The sequence below is a fragment of the Poecilia formosa genome, unplaced genomic scaffold (genome assembly GCF_000485575.1).
Source record: "Poecilia formosa unplaced genomic scaffold, Poecilia_formosa-5.1.2 Scaffold243, whole genome shotgun sequence".
Taxonomy (NCBI): Eukaryota; Metazoa; Chordata; class Actinopteri; order Cyprinodontiformes; family Poeciliidae; genus Poecilia; species Poecilia formosa.
In genome coordinates this window covers 731,428-755,234 of record NW_006800182.1, presented here as the reverse complement: position 1 = coordinate 755,234, position 23,807 = coordinate 731,428, and the positions used below count along the sequence as shown (strand labels likewise).

General features: G+C 35.2%; 1 protein-coding gene across 2 annotated transcripts in view; it reads right to left on the bottom strand.

Annotated features, from left to right (window-relative positions):
- Positions 1–785: 785 nt before the first annotated feature.
- LOC103150146 (serine/threonine-protein kinase 4-like) overlaps positions 786–23,807 on the bottom strand; it is a 39,038-nt gene continuing 16,016 nt past the window's right edge. Inside the window, exons 3-11 of one of the 2 annotated variants that reach the window (XM_007569627.2) lie at positions 21,178–21,306; positions 20,908–21,022; positions 20,162–20,326; positions 19,703–19,870; positions 19,408–19,545; positions 18,909–19,040; positions 18,622–18,817; positions 10,415–10,566; positions 786–4,218 (exon numbers count right to left, since the gene is read on the bottom strand). In XM_007569627.2, coding sequence (XP_007569689.1) covers positions 4,060–4,218; positions 10,415–10,566; positions 18,622–18,817; positions 18,909–19,040; positions 19,408–19,545; positions 19,703–19,870; positions 20,162–20,326; positions 20,908–21,022; positions 21,178–21,306 — 1,354 coding nt within the window. In that variant the 3' untranslated portion in view covers positions 786–4,059. Of the gene's footprint in view, positions 4,219–10,414; positions 10,567–18,621; positions 18,818–18,908; positions 19,041–19,407; positions 19,546–19,702; positions 19,871–20,161; positions 20,327–20,907; positions 21,023–21,177; positions 21,307–22,633; positions 22,857–23,807 lie in introns of those variants that run through there. The other variant, XM_007569628.2, reaches the window with a different exon arrangement.

Below are 23,807 nucleotides of genomic sequence, written 5' to 3'. Positions count from 1 at the left end.
GGGTTTAGAGAAGCAGTGAGCAGCGCCGAACAGCGATAGAGAGCGAGATGAGATTTGTTTAAATATTAACTTCAACTATTTTGGCAGATGTAACTCAACATGGTGAGGAAAAAAAGCAGGAAAGGAAAGAGTCTCAAAGGTTCTGCTGGGACAAGAAAAGGCTTTTAGAAAGTCAAGGGGACATGGAGCCTAGTTGCTCTGTCCGCTGCTCAAAGCTGAGCTAAAGTGAGAGGAGAAAATGAACCAACAGAGACAGGAAAACACCTCCTCATGCAAAGACAAATATATGCTTCAAGCCTTTATTCTGTAGTAGAATCTAAAAGTTTGCCTACTCCAATTCTTCAGAGCTGGTGCAGAAGCCTCATAAGTTATTTATTTGATTCAAGTGTTTGGAACCATAGGAGCATCTAAAATATCAGACTGAAAAATGCTATTTTTACATCTTTTTCTCTCAAGTTAAAGCATAAAAACATTCCAATATGCATCCATTGAAAAAAGTGACCAATTGCTAAAACCCGCACATGAAGGGTTAAAATTCAGGAAACCCCGAAACCCCCCACCCCCTAATAAAACGGTGATGGTTCAGGTTAATATAGTTTATAAACATTTATCTTTGAAGAAAATATGTTGAAACTTTTATGTTTATCTTAAATAGATTTCTGGGTAAAATACACAAATTATTCAATGTTAACTCGCACTTCTAAAATTCAACCACAGGTAATTTTACGAGGTAATTACTTCACAACGTTTCTGTTTAGGGGCAGAAAGAAAAACACAATCATGTTCAGTTAGTTTTTTTATTGAAGAAGCAAACAAAATACACAAACCAAATACCACTGGTAGCAACATATGCTTGACTTGTACTGCATGCTGTACTTTAAGGCAGACACACCTCAGTAACGAGTAAACTCACATGCAGACAAGCTGTTTTGTACTTAGAGGCCGGAAAGGAAAAAAACTTCTAAACTCCTGATTTATTCAGTAGAAATCTGTCAGATTTGAAATGACTGAGCCATTGTTTTCAGAGGCATCATACTTTCTGATAAATCCTACATCTATTCACAATTTAGCCTTTTTTCCCCCCAATGTTTAGTTATGAGGTTTAAACTGTTTATAAAAACACTGCATGTCCATGAAAAGTCATACAAAACTGAAAAAGAAACAATTCCAGCAGAATAGTGGTAACATAAGAACATCAGCAGGATCACATTGTAAATTACAGTAATTAATTCCAATTGTACACGTAAATAATTTAAATAACAAACGACCCATAATCTGCTTTAATAAAATTAATTTTCTCTTTCCACAGATCAAAAGTTTACTGCTACTGAAAACTTTAGCAGAAAGTTTTCTTTACGGTTGTGGAGCTGCAGCTTCCTGTTGAGGTAAAGCCGACCTCCTCGCTGTTGTGAAAATTAAATTGTTGCTTTTCAAACAAGACGACAAAGAAAACTTGCAACGTTGCAACAAGTTTTACAGCAACCTTTGCCTTCTGTCTGTTCTCCAGTGATTTTGACTTCGCTCAGCAGAACTCATCATTCTCCAACTAAGTCAATAATATTAAGGCTACATTAATATTCAGGATTTGCCCCTTTTCTGTGCTGTCGCTAACAAAAAGGTGAGGACTGGTCACAAAAAGAAAAAAAAAAAAACAAAAAAAAACAGTGCATTCAGAGAAATACCACTGGTTAACATAAGAATCCCTTTAGCTTGTAACAAAAACAGAAAATGAGTCTTATTACAGAAAACCATGGCATCCACAGAATAAGCTCAGTTAATTACAGCGCATAGTTGAAGGGATTCCCTCCGTCATCAAACACTCGAGCTCCTCTGCAGTCTAAAACACAGCCGCTGCACACGGCCACATGTTTCTCATACAGTACCTCCGGACGCCGTGCGGAGCATTTCTGAACAGCTACAGCAGTTTCTCATCGTCATTATTTTTTCACCCCTGAGGAGTTTCCACGACCTGAGAAGCTTGTTTTACTTTGCCACAGTTGCTAAAGGTTCTCTTCCTTTCTGACTGTGTTGACGCTAAACCTACGTAACAAAAATATACTCGGTCCCTTTACTTAGTTATTTCTGTTCTGTGCTGGATGAGAAGCAGATATGTACGACATGCTGGCGAATCTTAGGAATGTTACAAGTAAAGCTGGATCAGATCTGGACTGAGGCCCTTTGGCAGCTGTTTAAAAGTTAAGTTGAATTAGGAAAAGAAATCTGTGTTAAATCTGTTATATAAACTTATCTAGTTGGGGTTGCTTTAAGGGTTAGTTTGGAATTACAAACACCACAGGGGGACAAAAAAAACATTAAAAAGGGCACTGGTGGTTAAAACAAGGCAAAATTATTACACCATTAAACTCCCTTAAAACATTTTTTCCACTAACACAATCATAAAGTTTTGTGACTCGTCACTTAATTTTACCAGGAGCCACGAATGAAGACCAAAGAGGTGAAAACAAACAAAACTGTTTTCATTTCTACTTATTTAACATTTCAATGTGATGCAAAATGATGTGAAAATACTTTCAACCACCACAATGAAATAGGTGTAAATAAATCTTTCAAGGACATTACTGTGCAATGTTTATTCAATTTAAACTAGAATAAACTAGTTAAAATTGCTCAAAAGCAGTGTAAACATTGGAAAATTCCCCATATCTGTGCTTTTAAATACCCTTATAACTCTTAAAATAGTTTATGTGTTTGTCTCGTCTTAACTGATCCTTAGATCACTCTTTAAAGAAGGAATGTCTACTAAGGCAACAGCGGACAAACACAAACGGTTCAGATACAAAGTTGAAAATACAGAACATAAATCTGAAGTGAGGAAAATCACAGAGCGATGCCGACGTTGCTGTGATGGAAAAGAAAAGAAGGAGAAAGTGGGGTAATACTAACAGACATCGTCATAGCAGTCGCATGCTTTCATAAAATTGTGCAGCTGTAATTCTGGACAAAACATAAAGCTAAAGACATTTGTGCCATAATCCTATAAGTTAAAAATAATAAATCTGCATCAGCTGCACTGGGGAAAAAAAAAAACTTTAGGGAGAAGGCAACATAACCAACATTATTCAGGCATGAATCATATTGTGAAAAAACACCAAAAGAAATTCCTTAAAATCTCACTGCCTCCTGTCTGTAATGTTTTTGCAATTTGTCTCTTTAAAGCAACAGATTAGTGGAAAAAGCAGTCATGTAATGAGGCACACAATGATCAGGTTTTCCTATTATTGTACAAAAACCCAGCTTTACATTCAGAGTTGAGGGTAAAAATTACAAACGAAGCAAATTAAAGAAACTGAGGTTTCATTAACTATGTGACTAAGTAAACTACGTTCAGGAATAAAAATAAACCTGGCCTGTAAGTTTTAATTCTCACCATTAATTTTGCTACAGCTGGTTGGGAAGGCCTCAGACTGGTTTGTATCCAAATTAAGCTTTAAGATGTAAACTGGTCAAGCTGCATATAAAGGCAGGCCAGTTGTATGCTGGATGAAAATTTAAAACTCTGTTCTGCTTTCTAGTTTTTGTTTTTTTTTTTCTTGCTGAAATGAAGTTATTTGATCCATTTCGTGGTTTTCACAGTCTGAGGGTAGAAACACTAAAACATTTAGCAGCAACAATGTTTTTCCAGCGCTGAGAGCAAACCCTCATTACAAGTACCCACTGACAACAACAACAAAAAAAAAAAATTAAAGGGATGGTCTGAGAAAAGTCTGTCACTTCAGACAAAAGCGTGCAAGCTTAAAATAAGATGAAAAAAACCTCCAGATCAGGTGTTGTAATAAAACTCACTTTCTTCAACTGTCTTTTTTTTTTTTAAACTAACTGAGCTGTAAGAGTGCAGATTCTCTCAAATCAAACCGACATTTTGTCGCTGGAGGTTTGTTTGACATCAAGTTCCAGATCCACCGCCTCCCAGATGTCACATCCAGCTGCATTAAAGCATGTCCAGCCATGAGGAGGAGACATCTGTTAAAACAGCAGTTAAAAACAAAAAGAGAAACTATCCTGTTGTGTTCGTCCTGTGACGAGCTCTGCAGATCCTTCTCAGAAGTTCTGCTGAAGTCGCTTTTTGGCCGAGATAGCGTCGAGGATGGGCTGCCGCTTGGCCTGGTAACGCTGGCGGATCTCCTCTATCTCCTGCTCCATCTGAGGATCCAGGGAGGCGAGCCTCACCCGCAGCTCCTCCACCGACCACGTACCGACCTGCACACAGAAAGACCAAACTACGTCAACGCAACAAATTTTTCATCATTCATGGGGAGCAACTGTCCAAAACATATTCAAAACAAATACATTTTCAGGTGGCATGTTGCAAATGATTATAATAAATGTTTTTGTTTTACTTAAAAGAGAACACTTGTAAACATGCTTCCATCTAATTCATAATTTAGAAGCAACTTCTAGTGTAAAGACTTCTTAGCAAGATAATCTGATTTTTCTAACTTTGCTGACAAGATTAGCCGCTACAATGTCAGGTGTTCACCGTTAGTGATAATTGTATTACAATATTTATAGTGTAGTGAAATCTGCATCATATATCCAGGCTGATTTTTGGTCAAATTGCCATTGAACATAGGATTTTATAACACGCTTTATAATCTAAAATACTCATATTGGTCTAACCCAAGTTGGATTTCTCTACACTAAGCAGAGAGTTAATAAAAAACACAGTTTGTGATCTGCTATTTCACTGATAATTTTTGCATTAAAGACACCATAGATGAGGTTCATCAACACTGCAGTACTTACAGAGGTCAACCTGGATAGAACTGTTCTGGACTGATCACTTATAGAAAAAAAAAACAGTTTGATTTACGGAACATCTCCCTTCTTTCTTTCCAAAGACAAAAGAAACAATGAATAAAAAAAAGAAAAAAAAATCTTAATATGACTGAGTGTTCCTCAACTCACACACCATACCCAACACCATGGTGTCTGAGTGTACCCGTTTTAGAGATGGCATCTATTGCCGTGAATTCGGCGTCTCTTGCTCTGTTGCAGGTCTGTGACCGGGAACGGTGCCTTCTTTAGCTTTCCCCAGGAGGTTTCCCATCTTAGCTTTTACCAGCAGCACATCGCCCTCAAGCTATTTATTACCTACGATCGATGGAGCTAAAATTACACTGACGTCCTAGTCCACTACACAAAGTCCAACGAAGAAACAATGGAAGGTTCTGCACTAAGACACTAAGGTTTGTGATGTAGCTGTCGCTGAAGGGTTGGTATCTGCATGCGATTTCCAAAGAGCAACCCAGAAGGATTATTAGCGCAACCCTGCAATTATATAAAGACAAAACAAAGCAGAGTGTTGGTACACTCAATGAATCGTCACCTAGCGAGCGATTCATTTGTGTTTTCACCTTGAAAACATCCAGGGTTATTTATCTTTTGATTTATACAGGGTTTGGGTATGTTATGTTTTTAATCCAGTTTGAAGTGAGACTGTTTAAAGTTTAAAGAACATCACAGTGTCAAGCTGCCATGGATTGTTAACGGTCGTAGCTTAAATGTGCTTTTCTAATCTGAATCAGAGCGCAGAGACTTGGCCATGCATCATGCATTGTAATTAAGATTTAAAATACTAGGATTAAAGTCAGTCAGACACAAAACCTCGTCCGACAAATTACTTTGAACTGATCATCAAAAAGTAGCAATGCTTAAGTCTTAACTGAATCAACACATACTATATTACTATAGATGTGTTCATAAAATATTCCTAGAGTCAGCTTTAATGATTTTTAATTAGTTTAAATAGAACAGAACTGTTTCAAAGTAAGTAAACGTAATAATGATTGATTTATATGTATTAGTTATTGCTACCGTTTCAGGAACTTTTACTTATGATTGAGTGGGAAATTTTCACTTTTCTTAAAACTAAAATCATTCCAACGACAGCGTAGATGATTGCTGTGCTCTTCCCAGCACACATGCCCTTCAAAGAGACACTTCATAGATTGTTTAACTGATTGATGAATTTTTAACACAAAGTCTGAGTCTATTCTCCAACACATTATAAACATTTAAAAATATATATTTTACTTGGCTTAAATTATTTATCAATTACCCAACAGAAGCATAATATCCAAAATGAAAAATCTTCATGTATAAGCAATGTCATTTGCTTAAATAAATTATCTTGACAAGTCTTAACTTTGATCCTCATATTTACTTTTCAGTCAGGATCATTATAAACAGCTCTGGTCTCACTGAGCCTTAGTTTTAGGGGTTGATCGGATTTGAGAGCAATAATAAAAAGCAGCGATGGGAGTGGAGGGATGAGGGGCATGTAAGTTGAAGAATAAAAATAAATGTAAAGAGGACAGAAAGGAGTAAGACACTGGTTCTTCTACATCTGCTTCTAATGAAATATTTAGGTTATAATGTTCAAACCAAATATTCTGTACTGCATTGTCACATCACTAAAGCTGCTAAACCAAAAACCAAAACAGAGCCATAAAGACTTAGCAGATATAATGTAAACTTAAAGTTCTATATCTTATTACAAAACACATAAAGCAAGCACTTTCAACCAGAAACCTCTAAATTCAGTTTTAAAAGGTTTAAACATATCTCTGTAAATAAATGATGCCGTCTTCAACCAATAATGCAACTACATAAAAAATAAAGCCTGCAAACAACAAAAACAAGTTGACAAATCTGAAATAAAACGGGGCCAACGTGAAGCTGTCAAACTGTGTTAATGTATTATGGGATGTTGTTTTTTCTTTTTTAATCCCTTCATTTGCAAGTCTAATGGAACAATACATCTCACCCAGTAGGATTTATGTCAACCAGTAAAACCTTTTTGATCTTCTAACACACCGACAGTTGTGGTGCTGCAGAAATGATCATATTTAATCATTTTCATCCATTTTTGTAAGGTTTTGACTAAAATAACTACTTGTAACAAAAATATTATAAAACACTGTAGTAAAGATTACTGTGTTCTCTAATTTGTTTTTGGACTTAAAAACATGTTCTGTTCAATAACATACTTAAAGGATTAAGAATTTTAATAAGGTATACGAACATGATACAAAAACTGGAAAAGCAGTAAGTTAAAATCCACAGTGAACAAAAATCACACAAAAACAAGCCAAAGTTCTCCTAAAGAGAAGAAGTGAGTTTTTAACCAAGATTTAAAACCGTTTTAGAGGTGGAGTGACTGTGGACAAGGAGTTTGCTCTACATCATGAAAAAGGAACGATCACTTTTCCACTTCAAACAGCTGGTTAGAATAGAGAGAAGCAGCTGGTCAATGATTATGAGGTGATAAAAGACGACTTAACTGCATTTGATTTTCAAATTTAAAATCAGGATGAAATAAAACTTTGATTATACAATATGAGAAGAAAAGGTAATCAGAAAGGCCAACTCTCTCCTAGAATAACCCCCATTGATCCAGAGCAGAGGGTAGTCCAGTTAAAATCCCAAACATGAAGCTTCAGTGACAGACAGCTGCATCCTAGGTGCACAAAGGAGCAATACCACAGATCCTTCCTCCTATTTTTTTTACTGTTTTTTATATGCACACCTTGCACATTTGTTCTCAAAATTACCACACTTAGCTGCAAATTGCTTAGTCTAAGTATGTCATTTTGATAACTGGACAGTATTATTTTTCATTTTTTTCTACATTTTTACTTACTGTACAGTGTTTTTTTTTAATTATTATTTTTTGCCTCTGTGTGAATCCATGAAGTTCCCACTTTACTCAACTTGCTGCTGTGACACCTGACAATTTCCATTTTTTCCTCTTATTTTCTATACTGTCTGTTTTTGTTCAACTTTTTTGGCTTTATCCAAAAGTACAGAGATAATGTAAGAATTTTGACCAAGCTTACTTCAGACTGTAACAACAGGTCATGTCTAAGTGGTACATTTCCAGATTCAATAAAATCTTGTGTAGTAATAAACCACTTACTCGCTGAGAAGTAAAAAACAATATTCAAAGCATTTATGATGGAGCAATGTTAACATGCATGATGTTTCTGTAGCAATAGCAAACAGTAAATCTATTGAGGTATTTTTCCATTTTTTATTCAGTCAAGAAAAATCAACATTATAGTTTCATACTAACTTGATCCAGGGGTCTGTTTAACAACATCTGCCAGAGAGTAAGAATATCCTGTCACTAAGAGTGTGTTATGTGCAAACATCAGTAAATCTGACAGTAGGTGATACAGTGCATCTATTTAAGAGAATCTACGGGGAAAAACAAAATAAAATCTAGGTCAAGTTACCCATCACTGACAGCAAAGGAAACAAAAACAAAACCTTCAAGCAGAAGAGACTTAAACCTCCAGAGGTACATGCAACACACAAACCGGCAGCTCATCAAAAAATTATGAAGCCACACATGCATGTTTACACCAGCGCACAAAGATGGCTGTTCTGTTTTTAGAAACCAACTTATATGGCCTTGCACAGTGAAAAACCCCCATAATTCTTTGTAATCATTAAAAAAAAATACAATTATATATTGTAAAAATGATATCCCTGTATGTTTTCTATATTTATTAGCATTGTGCTGCTGTGACCCTGTCTTTGTTTACAAAGAAATTGAAACGAAACCAATTCAAACACAAATATTTACTTATTGTTTCATTAAAGCTGTACAGAGGAAGAGTGAGAAACAGCATTTGGTGAACATCTAAAGGTGAAATGGCAGCTCTGTGATCTAGTTAGAGAAACCATCCTATATTTAAAGGTCATGTATTTAATATTTAATTCCAGTAGCAGCTGCTTGCTCTGTGTAAATGTCTCTGAGCAAGACAAACACCACCTGTATTTTCACAGTAATGTAACTTCTGAAGAGGCATTCATAACTCTGAAATACATTCACTGTGTTTCCGTCCAAATGTCATGAATTATGAGTGAACTTTTAAAATGCTCCAGAATAAAAGAAAAAAAAAGAAAATGAAAAATATGAATTAAGAGTATTTCCATACTGATTTGGAGCGAATCAACTAGGATCCGTAAAGCGTAATTTTGTCAGATGCTGACATTACGCCTGGCTGTGATACATAAGAAGTGGAGATTGTGAACTAGCATGGATCACACAGCTGATAAAAATTAAGAAGCTGTCAGGAATGTTTGTAAAAAATTTGTGAAAAAATGTTAGGTCCTCTGATTTTTTCCCAATGCCAACTACATATATATTTTTTTCATGGGACAGTAAGTTGTTTATAAGATACAAAGTATAATAAAAATGTCTATAAATTATTGGGACGATTTCCTACTTAATGCAAAGAGTATCTGACAGATGCTTTGTTTATACAATAATAAAACAATATTCACATTATATTCCTTACATGTGTGGCAAATAGATTATTCAACATTTGTTTACATTTTGCAGAAAAGAGTAATGAGTCACAGCAGCTTTACAATCTAATGCATCCTCCTGCCATCCAAAGTTGTATTGAATCTCTAAGCACGGAGCTTAACAACCAAACTAAAAGCTCTTTTCTAACATTTTTTTTTTTTTTTTAAGTAAGCCTAAAGCTGTTTGTTTTGTCTGGTGCCAGAGAAAACACCAACAGGATGTGATACTGTAATTAAAATGTGAACATTTCTCTAAGACAGGACAAAACTGGCATTCTATGAAACTGCTGTTTGTATTGTAGTAAATTTATTTGCAGTCTTAATCAGATTAACTCCAACATATTGCTTTCATTAATTGGACCCAGTGAGAGGCCATCCAAAGGCAGAACGAGTTAATGAGCGCTGAAGCAGATGTTCGGTTTAAAGTCTAGAATCAAAAGCACAAACGAAGTACTGGGTGACTGGATATGAGGCACATACAGCTGGTGTTGGACCTCAGGATATGTTTCACACTATACTGAACCACAGATGTAACTTAAAAGTTTCCCAATACTGTTGGGAATATCTGCAAACATATGGGTGAGTGGTAAATGTGAGATAGCACATGTGTTTATTTCTGTAACTGGGCAGAAATGTAGATCTGCTTATAAAAGATGTTTCTCTGCACATTAAGCTTGCTCACATTTAAATGAGGTATTGTGTAAAGGAATGCCTGTGCACATTTATTGGTATTTTTGACAATTACAACCTGAGCAAATTTCTTGAGATGCAAAAATAATTCCCTTCATTTTGATGGGTATGTTTGCTCCTATATGCATTTGGTGTAATATGCTTTGTGAATTCAGTGCAGACACACAGCAAGTTGTGGAAGCAAAAAACTTCCAAAAATGGAGCAGATTGCACTTTTTGAATTCCTCCTAGACTGAGTTACAGCGTCGTAAAAGCACAACCAGATACCCATCAGCTGGAGAACACCGCTGCCCCACAGGACACCGAGTGCTTGATAAAGTTACAACAAACACCATGTTTATCCCCCTTCTCTCTCAGCAGTTTGAAGAATCAGTTTCATACTTACCACTTCAAGATCTCCTTCACCAGGGAGTTTGCGGTTGTCTGCGTTGTTTTCTCCACGGCGTCCTCCATCAATGTGATTGTTTACCTCCTTCTCTTTCTGCTCAAAGTACTCCAGGAAGGACGGTTTGGCTGGCTGCATCGTCTCGTCTCTCCCTGTACGGCACACAACCAAGACAACATTTATTTAACTGTGTAGCACATTTCAACACATGCTTTCTGGTTTGCATCATTAGCATAATGGAAATCTGGAAAGAAAAAAAAAAAAAAAGGTTACATTAGGCAACAGAACTGGTTTAAGAGGATTTGATTCAAACTTAAAGCTCAGATGCTAATTCAATCATAAGATGTGGTTACTGTTGCTGAACAAGGCAAAAAAAAAATAAAATAAAAAAAATCACATTGTTGTGAAGTAAGAGTGGATTTAACAGTAGGTGAATTTGGGATATCTGGATGCAGTGAAATAAGACAATACTTTTCTGTATTGTCTCAAACAGAATGATTGAGACTTTCACTCTGCTCCAATAATTATTTTTTAAATCTTAATGATTATAGCAACGTTTCTGTTATAAAACAATTTATTTGACTATTTGATTTATTTGACTTCTATGTCACAGAACATAGCATCCACTTAAGTAATTTTCTACATTGTATTGTTTTTAATGTAGGATGATTATCCTACGTCAGCTCATGTTATTAAACTTGATTAAATTAATACTTTTCACCAAGTTTATCGCCCCAATCATGTAGAAAAACACGCTTATTCATGGATATACAAAAATAATAAAACATAAAATAAAACACTATACAGTTACATCCTAGAGCTGGAATCGGCGTACAAATGAGGCCAGCACAATGCTCACAGTTTTGATACTTTTAAGTGCATGCATAACTCTTGTATGCAATTCCCCTAATCCCTTGATAAAGGGAACTGCTGCAGGTTACTGCTCACCAAGCCAGCATTAATGCTCCTACTTACGACAATTTACCTTCACAGGGATCAATTAGATGCTAAATTATTAAAGCAGCAATAAACTGAACCATAAAGTATCACGACAAATGTGATAATGTGGGGGAAAACCAAACCTTTAAGCTTTAAAAACAACAATTATGTTGAACAAACAAATCACTGCTTCAATAAAAAAAATATCCTGTCAGTGTAAACCAGATAAAACTAATAAATCCATAGTATGTCCATGAATGAACTGCAGGATAGAAAAGCCAGCTAGTTATAGCATTTTATTATTAATAACCTAATTTTTGCAACGCACACATAGCAACTGAACAGTTGTGAACAAAAACAAACAAAAAAGAAGACAGAACATTGCTTGATAATATCAATATGTTAAATAATGGCCAACATTGATTGGTGCCTATTTTAATGCCTGTAGGTTGTACATATTGTGGTGATGTGTGCATTTTAAAGCAATGCATTATTTATTTATTTTTTTTCCAAAAAAGTAACTATAAGATGGAAGCAAAAAACAAAACAAAACAAACAAACATAAAAAAAAAAAAACACACTTATGTGGGGAGAAAAATAAGTCTGAATAAGTGTAAATGTCAATAAAATTTGATTTGAACTTGCATAAAAGTGTGCAAATGGGATGAATCCCATGTAATCATGCGTTGTAGAATATATTAACCAACACGGATGCATCTATATAAGTTTCTGTGGTTGTATGGGAGTTGAAACAGCTACACTAACTGTGTGTCACAAATTTTACTCATGTGAGTGCACCAGTGGAGCAAATCAGTGAGTGTAGTTCAGAGTTGGATTCATGGCTTTAATAAGCTGTGGTGTTATCGAGGGAAAACTCCCACAGCCTGCAATCATCAGAAAGAAACAACAGCCACAATGGTGTGAAAACTAATTTGGAGTTTTCATTGGAAATCCTTTTGACTTAATTAAATATTTAATTTCACAAAAGCATGATTTATTATGAACCTTTCAACATAGAATTATCCCACTGGGAAGACCAGGAAAACATAAAAACTCACAATTGCAGGTAGTTTAATGTGCATTTAACCAGATTTGTGATCAATACTGCAATTAAAGAAATGGAAAATTAGTACTTTGAAAGCCATAATCTTAATTCAGTCATTTTAATGATTCAACACTCAACTAGCTCATGGCCCGGAAAGATGCTCAGCTTTTAATTACAAGACTAACAATAATACATCGAGGCATTCTGCTGATTGAATCTAAAATAAATTCTGAAGAATCTCTTGTTTACTCCAGGTTGCACTTTATCATTATGGGAAATGCCAGTCCTTTATCACACAGTGGCAGTCAAGTCTAATTTAAATGTATTAAATAAATATTCACAGTACAAATACAACTAAGCAACCTGGTGCTTTTAAAATGCGTCTGCTGAATATGTGTTATCAGAAAACAACGTTGCAAAGATTCTTTCATTACGCTAAAAGCAATCCCATTTGAACCTGAACAACTATTTTCAAAGTGATAGAAATATCAAAGAGTCACCATACACAGCTGAAATAAAAAAGACCATATACAGTACATGATTAATCTTAATGTAATCTAAACTCAGGTGTGCAAAACCACACTACAAACATTTATGAAACATTCAAGACAAAATTAAAACTTTATTTTGGAACAAAATCAAATGCATCCCCTAAAACCCTAGAAACCACATGAACAAAACAAAAAAGGAGATTGACTTATAAGGGGCTATGTCTACTTTTTGCAACTTGCTGAAACAGGTATTGTAACATTTTATGCATCTGTCAGCAATTAATTTGTAAAGCCATTGGTGAGGAACTCTAATATTCTAGAAGAGACTACCAAAAGTGCATTTAAATTGGCATAATTTAAAATTTCTTTAAACTTTTGCTGCTTTATAAAATTGTAAATCCTCAGTTCTATCAGGAACTAATAACAGCAGCTCAATATATAACAGAACAAAGTCAATATTATTGCCAAATATATCCAAAGCCTGTTTTTCATGTGGATATAAAACAAAAAAACATCTGAGGTCTTGTGCTGTCTGACAAGAGCTTCTCTCACTTATTCTCAGACACTGAGCTTAAAAAAGTCCTAAGTTAAGGAAGCTTTCCATAGTTTTCCCGATATGGAGATGCCACCCACCCACCTAAAACAATCAGATAACTGAAGGTCAGCCCTGTAAAAAAATTATGATCTAATATCTTTTTAACTTTAGTTCACCATCTGCTGCTGTTTGGTAACTTCAGCAATTATCTGACTGGTCCAAAATATTTTCAGTCGCAGCTTCCTAGCCCTATAAAGTGTGACCTGCTGTGCTTTGTTGCCTCTCTGTGCCAACTGAATGTGGAGGGAAGCAAATTAGTGAGCAGTATTAAATGCATCCTTTCCTTTTAAAGTTTTACAAAGAAGTTTGGGTCTTATTACTGATACAGTGAGGAAAACTTGGAACAGTGGAGACATAAGGAGAAGATTCCTCTAGCAAAAACATCAAAATGACTGAAGAACTCTGGTGAGAAAATGGTGCAGAATCAAAGTGATTTAGAGCAATCATGTACAACAAAATGGTTTTCAAAGACTGGCACAATGCTGTGCCAAACCAGCAAAAAAACTTTTCCCTCTTTCTGCTCGTTTGTTGAGCCTTTTCTGACAATAGTTACAGTATGTCAACATGGATCACTTTTATTGTACATAAAAGAAACCCCTAAACTCGTCCATCTTTCATGCCGTTATAAAATAAGTTCATCATCTACTGTAATTACCTCAGAGCATTTAATGAAACATTTCAAGATAAGAGCCATAGAAAACTTTGCCATCGTCCATGCCAACCTTTTTATTTAACCCCATTAAACTTTCATGGAGTTGTTGGAGATGAGAAGCATATAATGCTTTACAGTCGTTTTAATGAGAACCCCTGCATGGTGCATTGGCAGGGTTATTTTCAGCAACAACTGAGTTAACTGTGGAGTTTGTGTTTACCAGTTTCTGTGCAAGAACATTCATAAAAGTTGTAGAGGCTGTTTTACATACATTTAAGAATTTTATGGTAAGAAAACCATAGTAATAGTAAGTAAATGATAATAACTTAACATATATTTCTTAAAAAAATGTTCTATGAAAATTGTTTTGAGTGCCCTGGAAACAAACTGTGTCCAAAATGTTGATGGAAAGCACATGTTGCATTGGGCTTGAATGAGGCCAGAATGAGCCAAGAATAATTCTAAAAACAACGTCTACCCAAATTTCAATTTGAAGATGAAACATTTTGGATGTACAACACAACAGCAATAACATCAGTACTGTTCAATGTTCTTCATTTAACAACATACTGATATCGGAGCAATAAGTAAAATTGTTAACCGATGTTTATGTCCATCTTGTTGTCGTTTATGTGTGCGTCCTGAAGGGGAGGGGATTGGTCGTGTTTTATTTATTTGGGCATGTGATAGTGATGCAGTGCATGATTGTGGTTTTATTTTCTTTTTTTTTTACAAGGTGTTAAAAGAGCGGGGGAATATATACATATAATATATGAGTAATACTGGTAAATATTTATGTTTGGCCATAGCAAATATAATGTTGGATATTGATATTAACCCAAATTTTCATATTGGTGCATCTGCAAGAAATATACTTTTCCCAATAAAAACCACAAAAGTCTGAGACCAGAATTAAATTTGGGAAGCAAACAGACATTTTAGGGGAGCTCTGTTGTAAGGAAGACATTGATTCCTTTAATCCCAAAATTTTACAAAACTTTGCTTGAACTTTTCGGTCTCCAATTGGGGGAAAAAATGTCTCTGTATTACAACATTTGTTGTATAACAGGAATATAAATACAGGAATGACTTTTTGCTTGAGCCCATCTTGATTATGAAAAAAAGAAAAATATTTAGCAATGCTAATGCCATGAAAGTATAACAGCGACACTGAACTTGAAAATACATTTTGTTTTTTTTTACTTAAAATTAAGACAATACTTAGAAAGCTGACTGAGACAAAATGATTTTTGTTGATTACACTGGCTTGTGATTTAGATTTGAAATGAAAATACAAATCACAGATGACTTTTCTGCTTTAAGATACAATTTAGCCTTGTGCTACACAATTGCCATTTGTCTTGACATAAAACAAGATAGTGAATGTACATGTCTTCAACAAATTGATCTCTTTCAGCATTTCCATTGAAGGCTGCCACAGAAAATCATTTGTCTCCATTTAATTCTCTTTTCGAGAGACCGATGCAAATGAAAAAGAAACAGAAGACTGATCCAATTATTTGTGACGGATTAGAGTCAAATTGAATAAAGTCCATTTATGTAACTGGATATACTAGATTAAATTGTAGTTTCACTAAACTGAACTAAAAAAATTAATTTAAATAAATTATTTTGTATTTAAACAGATTTAAATTGAAACTATAAAGCATAAAGCACCTAAAATAGCACCTTTGGGGTTTGCTTGGCTATTATTCTTCTTAATGAAAACGTAAAATTATTGAGTTTGAAAAAAAAGAATGTCAGATTTTAGGAATTAATTTTGAGGTAATCTGGTTTGCAGCAAGCCTACAGGATGACGAGGCAAAACACTTTTTATGAATCGGTCTGAGGGTTAATAGCTAATCAGTGTAAATTAAAAGGCTTTTTATTTTTAGTACTATTAGGGGAAAATCGATCTCTGATCTAATCCTCTAAAACCTCCGTGGCCCGGCACCATCAAATCAGAGTCATTAGTTTGGTGAACAGGCAGAGACAAATGCACACACAACATTAACACAAATAAAATAAAGAAGCATCCTTGATTGCAGACACAAAAAAGAGAGATGTACACAGTAAAACAACGGCAGCATGTAGCCTTTTAATGTAATTATGATTTTCTAGATCCATCCATCCATGGATGGATGGATGGATGGATGGTTTCCTAGATGTTCCTGTGTTAATGCAGCTTAAAGTGCAAGTAGAAGGGATCCATACTAACGCAATGGTAAGAAATCAGATTGGAGAAGCTGGTGTGTGTGCTTGTGTGTGTAGAGCTTGCGTGAGTTCAAGATTTGTCATTGTTCATGAAACCTCGATGAGGTAATCCTTAATAAACATGGGCATGTGTTTAATGGACTGACATTTGGGTCTCATAAATGACTGTTTCTAAAATATCTTGCATTAGTAGCGTGTATTATGTGCCTATAAAAATTCTCCACCACTTGGATATTAAATTATATTGATGTAATAACTTGGTTTTTGGGGAAAAAAAAATGTGCAAAATAAAACAGGAATAAAAGAGACTTTGACAAAGTAATATCCATTAATTAAGAATATAAAAATAACTAAATGACAGCAAGAATATTCACCATTTCTGGTTTGTGTTAAAGTACTTGGTGTAGATATGTCCCAAGCAACTTTGCACCTGTGAACACTGCATTTTTTTTTTCTCTCCATTCCTCCACAAAACAGCTTAAGCTTTGACTGCCAGTTTGCTTGGGGACAAAGCATGAAATGCACATGTTTATCCTCTAGGATTTGGTCATATTTTTCTGTGATCATCTTTACAAGCCTTTCAGGGACATCAGCTGAGAAGAAGCCCCAGAGGATGATGCTACCACTACCATGCTTTCCATTCTGTCTTCATGGTCGAGCAGCAATACTGATAAATTATAAACTGATGTTTTCACAACCACTTCATACACATCAGTTATTCTCAGGTAGTGCCTGTTTCACCAAGTGTGACACTGCTGTCATTAATTTAATAGACCTGTATTAAATTAGACGAGTCCCTGTAAAAGGGCAAGAATATGTAATAGCTTTTAAATTCATTAAACTTACTTTGTAAAAATCTGTTTTCACTTTAAAATTTAAATAAGGAGAAAAAATAAAAGCACAAGGGAGAAAAAAAAGGGCAAAACTTTTAAACAATACAACAAGGAATTAGCTCTTGGAACACAAATGTTTTTGTATATATTCCATTTAATTTTTTACATATATCCATTTCAGTAATGTACTGAAATAAAATTCAATGCCTTTAAGACTGCACAGGAACTCTGATAGAAATTCTTATAAAAAAATGTTTTTTTTTTAATCACATTAACCATGACTATAATGCGTGTCCTGATGTCAAAGCTGACTTTATTAATATTTTTAGAGAGGTGGGTTTATCTGTTATTGACTCATAACACCTCTGAACATTTCTGAGGGGTTCTGCAACTCACCCAAATGAAGCACATTTCTGTTTATGATGGTAAGTGCTACAAAGCTTCTCTGGATTATAAAAAAAGTCTCATTGAACGTAGTGTAGGAGGTTGTTGTATCACAGCATTAAGTTCTACAATAACATGTTTTTTTTTCTTTACACCTGAGCTTTTAAGACAACATCGTGCATTGCTGCTGTCAAGGTTAGTCAAACTGCACACATTCACATGTGCAATGCTCTCATTGGGGTTAATTTTATGCCTATAAAAAACAAATGAAAAGTCCACCCACAAGCTCCCAGCACACACAAACAGAATGCAACTCTTATAAAGCCTCCTTGCCAAAAGTACCCAAGAGATCTAATGCTTCCCACTCCCACACCGCAGACTCCAAATACAGTAATCCAGGCGGAACATGTTAGGATAAAAAGAAAATTGATAATTTAAAGGCTGGAATGCAATATTCTTGTGTTTAACTAACTTTGTTCAAGTCTGACTGGAATAGTAAAAGTTAACAAAAAAAATAAAGGTTCAGGTTCCAGAGAAAACATGTTTTTATAGTTAGTAAAATAAAAAAAAGAAGCACTTAAAAAAACAACATTAACAACTAAAAAGCACTAAAGCTCTAGTACAGAGTACAGTAACCTTCAGGATCATTATCATTCTGGAAACCATTTCCTTGTGAATAAAACATAACCAACATTTTTAGAAGTAATTAGATTGTCTTGTGGCAAATGTCAATAATAGGCCAATTACCTGTAAGAAGAGTAGCAACTGGGAAAATGTTCATGGGCACTTTACGCCCCCTGGTGGATAAATGACCTTAGTGTACTGCAAAGGGACTCGTATCTCTATCTCTATGAACGCGAATATGTGCTGATTTAAGAAAAAATTTCAAATAATTTTATTTTTTTGCCTTGTTTCTTGATTAGATTAACTGATGAAATTATGGTATAATTTAAATTATTTCCAAAAAATGCAAACTTTTTTTTTTTTAAATTAACGGTGAACCCAAATAAAACTATTTTAAGTATGTTAGTACAACTTGCTTAGAGAAACTTACTTTTCATGGTACCGGCCTCTTCCTCATCATCAGAGTTGATGACCATGGTGCCAAGCTGCGACTGCATGGTTCCTGTGTCCTCGTGTTCGATCATCGTACCGCTAAGCGATCCTCCTAAAGAACCAGCCGCCCGGATGGTCCCAGAATCACCTGTTCCGGCCCGAACCATCGTCCCCTGGTCAACCTCATCCTCATCCTGAAATAAACAGGAACTACGTTCATTTTACTGCATTTAAAAGAACCATCAAGCAAAAACAGAAAGAGTCCAGTTCTTCCAAAGCTTGTACCGAATTGTTATCGTCTTCAGCGTCTTGTTCTCTCTGTTCCGCCTCCTCTTGTCTCTTTAGTTTGATCTCCATGGCATCTTGTATCAAGGCTCTTAGGACAGAATTGGGTTTGGCTGATTTGATAAAAGGATGCTGTGGGGAACGAAGACGAAAACATATAATTAAGTCCGAAATTCATCCAATGCTTGTTTTCCTGAAGGATAGGAAGAACTTATTGTCATTGTAGAAAGCAAAAATACATTGTTTTTAATCTTAAAGATGTTTAACGAAAACATTCATGATTACACAAAACAAAATATTTACAAAAAGTTAAATACAAAATTATATGGGCAACTAAAGTGGTTGAACATATTTCACTAAGCCACTTCAAGATGACTTAACAGAAAGAAAATTATCAGAACTAGGACAAATATGCATTTTACTGCTAATGAGCAATGCAATATCTTTGGATAACTCCATCAGATCCTAGAATGCTGCAACAATTAGTAGATAACTTTACCTGTAACAGCTGTGTTGCTGTTGCCCGGTTTTCAGGGTTTTTTACCAAACATTTTTTGATAAAGTCTAGAAAACCTGGTGACCACTGATCTGGATTTCGAAACGTTGGTGGAGGATTGGTGGGAATCATGAAGATGGCCTGAAAGAAGAAAGACTGTTAGGTATTAAGAAATCGATTCAAAGCCTCATGCGAAGTTCAAATGCAAAATAAATATTAAAAAATGCCTGTGTTCCAATTATTACTGTAGGTTTAAACTTTTTCCTCCTTCACATTTAGAAAACCAACGGACCCTCACCCTCATTGGGTGAATGTCAGCATAGGGTGGTTTGCCCTCAGCCATCTCTATGGCTGTAATTCCCAATGACCAGATGTCAGCCACACAGTTGTAGCCAATCTCCTGTATGACCTCTGGAGCCATCCAGAACGGCGTGCCGATGACTGTGTTTCGCTTTGCCATGGTGTCCTATGGAGGACAAAAACAAGATAGAAAAGATTTACAGTAAAATTAAAATAATACATTATTTAAATAAGTTCAGTGACATCAGAGCAAGAATCATAATCACCTATGATGTCCAAATACATTATGTCTAATTACATATCATATAGTTTTAAACTACACACTATTGCCCTAACCCTACAAGCATTTTTCTATTTAAACAACTTATTTTTTATTTTGTCTAATTTTCTTTATAAATTTTTTCAACTAATGTTAAATATATGATTAATTTGATTATGATTTTGGGCTTCTGCTTACTGTTAGCTGTCCAGCAACTCCAAAGTCAGCCAGTTTGGCTTGACCTTCTGTGTTCAGCAGGATGTTGCCTGCTTTGATGTCTCTGTGGATTTTCCTCATGAAATGAAGATACTCCAGACCCTTCAAAGTTGAATGGAGGACAGTGGCAATCTCATCTTCTGTTAGCTATAAAGCATAAGTACACAAACACACACACACAAAGAAAGAGTGATTACAAGCAGGCCTGAAACAATTAGATTAATTGTGATGAATTAATTATTGTCAACTAATTTAGTAATTGATTAATTTTTAACCGATATATACAGACTCAAAAAAAAATTTGCTAAAAGAAAACAGACAGGGCAGTATCTAAGCCAAAACTCTATAATACATGAAAATTACTTTTCATTTATGATTAAAAATCATTTTTATCTGTAAATATGTTACACCCAAAACTCCTTAAGTGACATCAATTTTGCTTTAACTAGCTCAAATTATGCAACATATACATTTTTACAACAACTGATTATGTACCTGGAAAATACAGTATATAATACCGTCCCTTTAAATATTAAAATGGGCTTCTGAGGAGATAAAAAAAAATCTTTCTAAATTAAGTCATTAAAATCCTAACAGCGTGAAACATCCATTCTTTACTCTCCGATACTTGATGCAGACTACTGCCCACTTTTCGTTGCACAAAGAAAACCGAGGCGTGTGTGTTTGTGTGTGTGTGTGTATGCGTGAACGCTCCAGTGTTACATTACCGTCTTGTTACGTATTCGGACGATGTCAGACACTGATCCACCACCACAATATTCCATGACGATCCACAAGTCACGGTTTTTGAAGTAGCTGCCATAGTACCGCACCACATGGGGACTGAACACAGAGATGTGGCTGTCAGACTTTTGTTTATACGTACAGACTATAATCTAAGTGTTTTATCTAAACAGGACATCTCATTAAGTATCTCTACATCACAGAGGTGATGCTGTTACTAATTCAGTGAAACACACAATCCATTGTATGCGTACCTGTTGCATTGCTGCATGATGGTGATTTCTTTGAGGATCTCCTGAAGATCAGACTCTACAGGAACTTGTTTGATGGCTACAATCTCTCCTGTTTCTTTGTGGTTGGCCTTAAATACACAACCATATGACCTGCAAACAAAGACTTTATTCAGGACATTTCCTTTGTTGCTCTTATCTGTAAAGACCTTTANAGCTGATAAAAATTAAGAAGCTGTCAGGAATGTTTGTAAAAAATTTGTGAAAAAATGTTAGGTCCTCTGATTTTTTCCCAATGCCAACTACATATATATTTTTTTCATGGGACAGTAAGTTGTTTATAAGATACAAAGTATAATAAAAATGTCTATAAATTATTGGGACGATTTCCTACTTAATGCAAAGAGTATCTGACAGATGCTTTGTTTATACAATAATAAAACAATATTCACATTATATTCCTTACATGTGTGGCAAATAGATTATTCAACATTTGTTTACATTTTGCAGAAAAGAGTAATGAGTCACAGCAGCTTTACAATCTAATGCATCCTCCTGCCATCCAAAGTTGTATTGAATCTCTAAGCACGGAGCTTAACAACCAAACTAAAAGCTCTTTTCTAACATTTTTTTTTTTTTTTTAAGTAAGCCTAAAGCTGTTTGTTTTGTCTGGTGCCAGAGAAAACACCAACAGGATGTGATACTGTAATTAAAATGTGAACATTTCTCTAAGACAGGACAAAACTGGCATTCTATGAAACTGCTGTTTGTATTGTAGTAAATTTATTTGCAGTCTTAATCAGATTAACTCCAACATATTGCTTTCATTAATTGGACCCAGTGAGAGGCCATCCAAAGGCAGAACGAGTTAATGAGCGCTGAAGCAGATGTTCGGTTTAAAGTCTAGAATCAAAAGCACAAACGAAGTACTGGGTGACTGGATATGAGGCACATACAGCTGGTGTTGGACCTCAGGATATGTTTCACACTATACTGAACCACAGATGTAACTTAAAAGTTTCCCAATACTGTTGGGAATATCTGCAAACATATGGGTGAGTAGTAAAAGTGAGATAGCACATGTGTTTATTTCTGTAACTGGGCAGAAATGTAGATCTGCTTATAAAAGATGTTTCTCTGCACATAAAGCTTGCCCACATTTAAATGAGGTATTGTGTAAAGGAATGCCTGTGCACATTTATTGGTATTTTTGACAATTACAACCTGAGCAAATTTCTTGAGATGCAAAAATAATTCCCTTCATTTTGATGGGTATGTTTGCTCCTATATGCATTTGGTGTAATATGCTTTGTAAATTCAGTGCAGACACACAGCAAGTTGTGGAAGCAAAAAACTTCCAAAAATGGAGCAGATTGCACTTTTTGAATTCCTCCTAGACTGAGTTACAGCATCGTAAAAGCACAACCAGATACCCATCAGCTGGAGAACACCGCTGCCCCACAGGACACCGAGTGCTTGATAAAGTTACAACAAACACCATGTTTATCCCCCTTCTCTCTCAGCAGTTTGAAGAATCGGTTTCATACTTACCACTTCAAGATCTCCTTCACCAGGGAGTTTGCGGTTGTCTGCGTTGTTTTCTCCACGGCGTCCTCCATCAATGTGATTGTTTACCTCCTTCTCTTTCTGCTCAAAGTACTCCAGGAAGGACGGTTTGGCTGGCTGCATCGTCTCGTCTCTCCCTGTACGGCACACAACCAAGACAACATTTATTTAACTGTGTAGCACATTTCAACACATGCTTTCTGGTTTGCATCATTAGCATAATGGAAATCTGGAAAGAAAAAAAAAAAAAAAGGTTACATTAGGCAACAGAACTGGTTTAAGAGGATTTGATTCAAACTTAAAGCTCAGATGCTAATTCAATCATAAGATGTGGTTACTGTTGCTGAACAAGGCAAAAAAAAAATAAAATAAAAAAAATCACATTGTTGTGAAGTAAGAGTGGATTTAACAGTAGGTGAATTTGGGATATCTGGATGCAGTGAAATAAGACAATACTTTTCTGTATTGTCTCAAACAGAATGATTGAGACTTTCACTCTGCTCCAATAATTATTTTTTAAATCTTAATGATTATAGCAACGTTTCTGTTATAAAACAATTTATTTGACTATTTGATTTATTTGACTTCTATGTCACAGAACATAGCATCCACTTAAGTAATTTTCTACATTGTATTGTTTTTAATGTAGGATGATTATCCTACGTCAGCTCATGTTATTAAACTTGATTAAATTAATACTTTTCACCAAGTTTATCGCCCCAATCATGTAGAAAAACACGCTTATTCATGGATATACAAAAATAATAAAACATAAAATAAAACACTATACAGTTACATCCTAGAGCTGGAATCGGCGTACAAATGAGGCCAGCACAATGCTCACAGTTTTGATACTTTTAAGTGCATGCATAACTCTTGTATGCAATTCCCCTAATCCCTTGATAAAGGGAACTGCTGCAGGTTACTGCTCACCAAGCCAGCATTAATGCTCCTACTTACGACAATTTACCTTCACAGGGATCAATTAGATGCTAAATTATTAAAGCAGCAATAAACTGAACCATAAAGTATCACGACAAATGTGATAATGTGGGGGAAAACCAAACCTTTAAGCTTTAAAAACAACA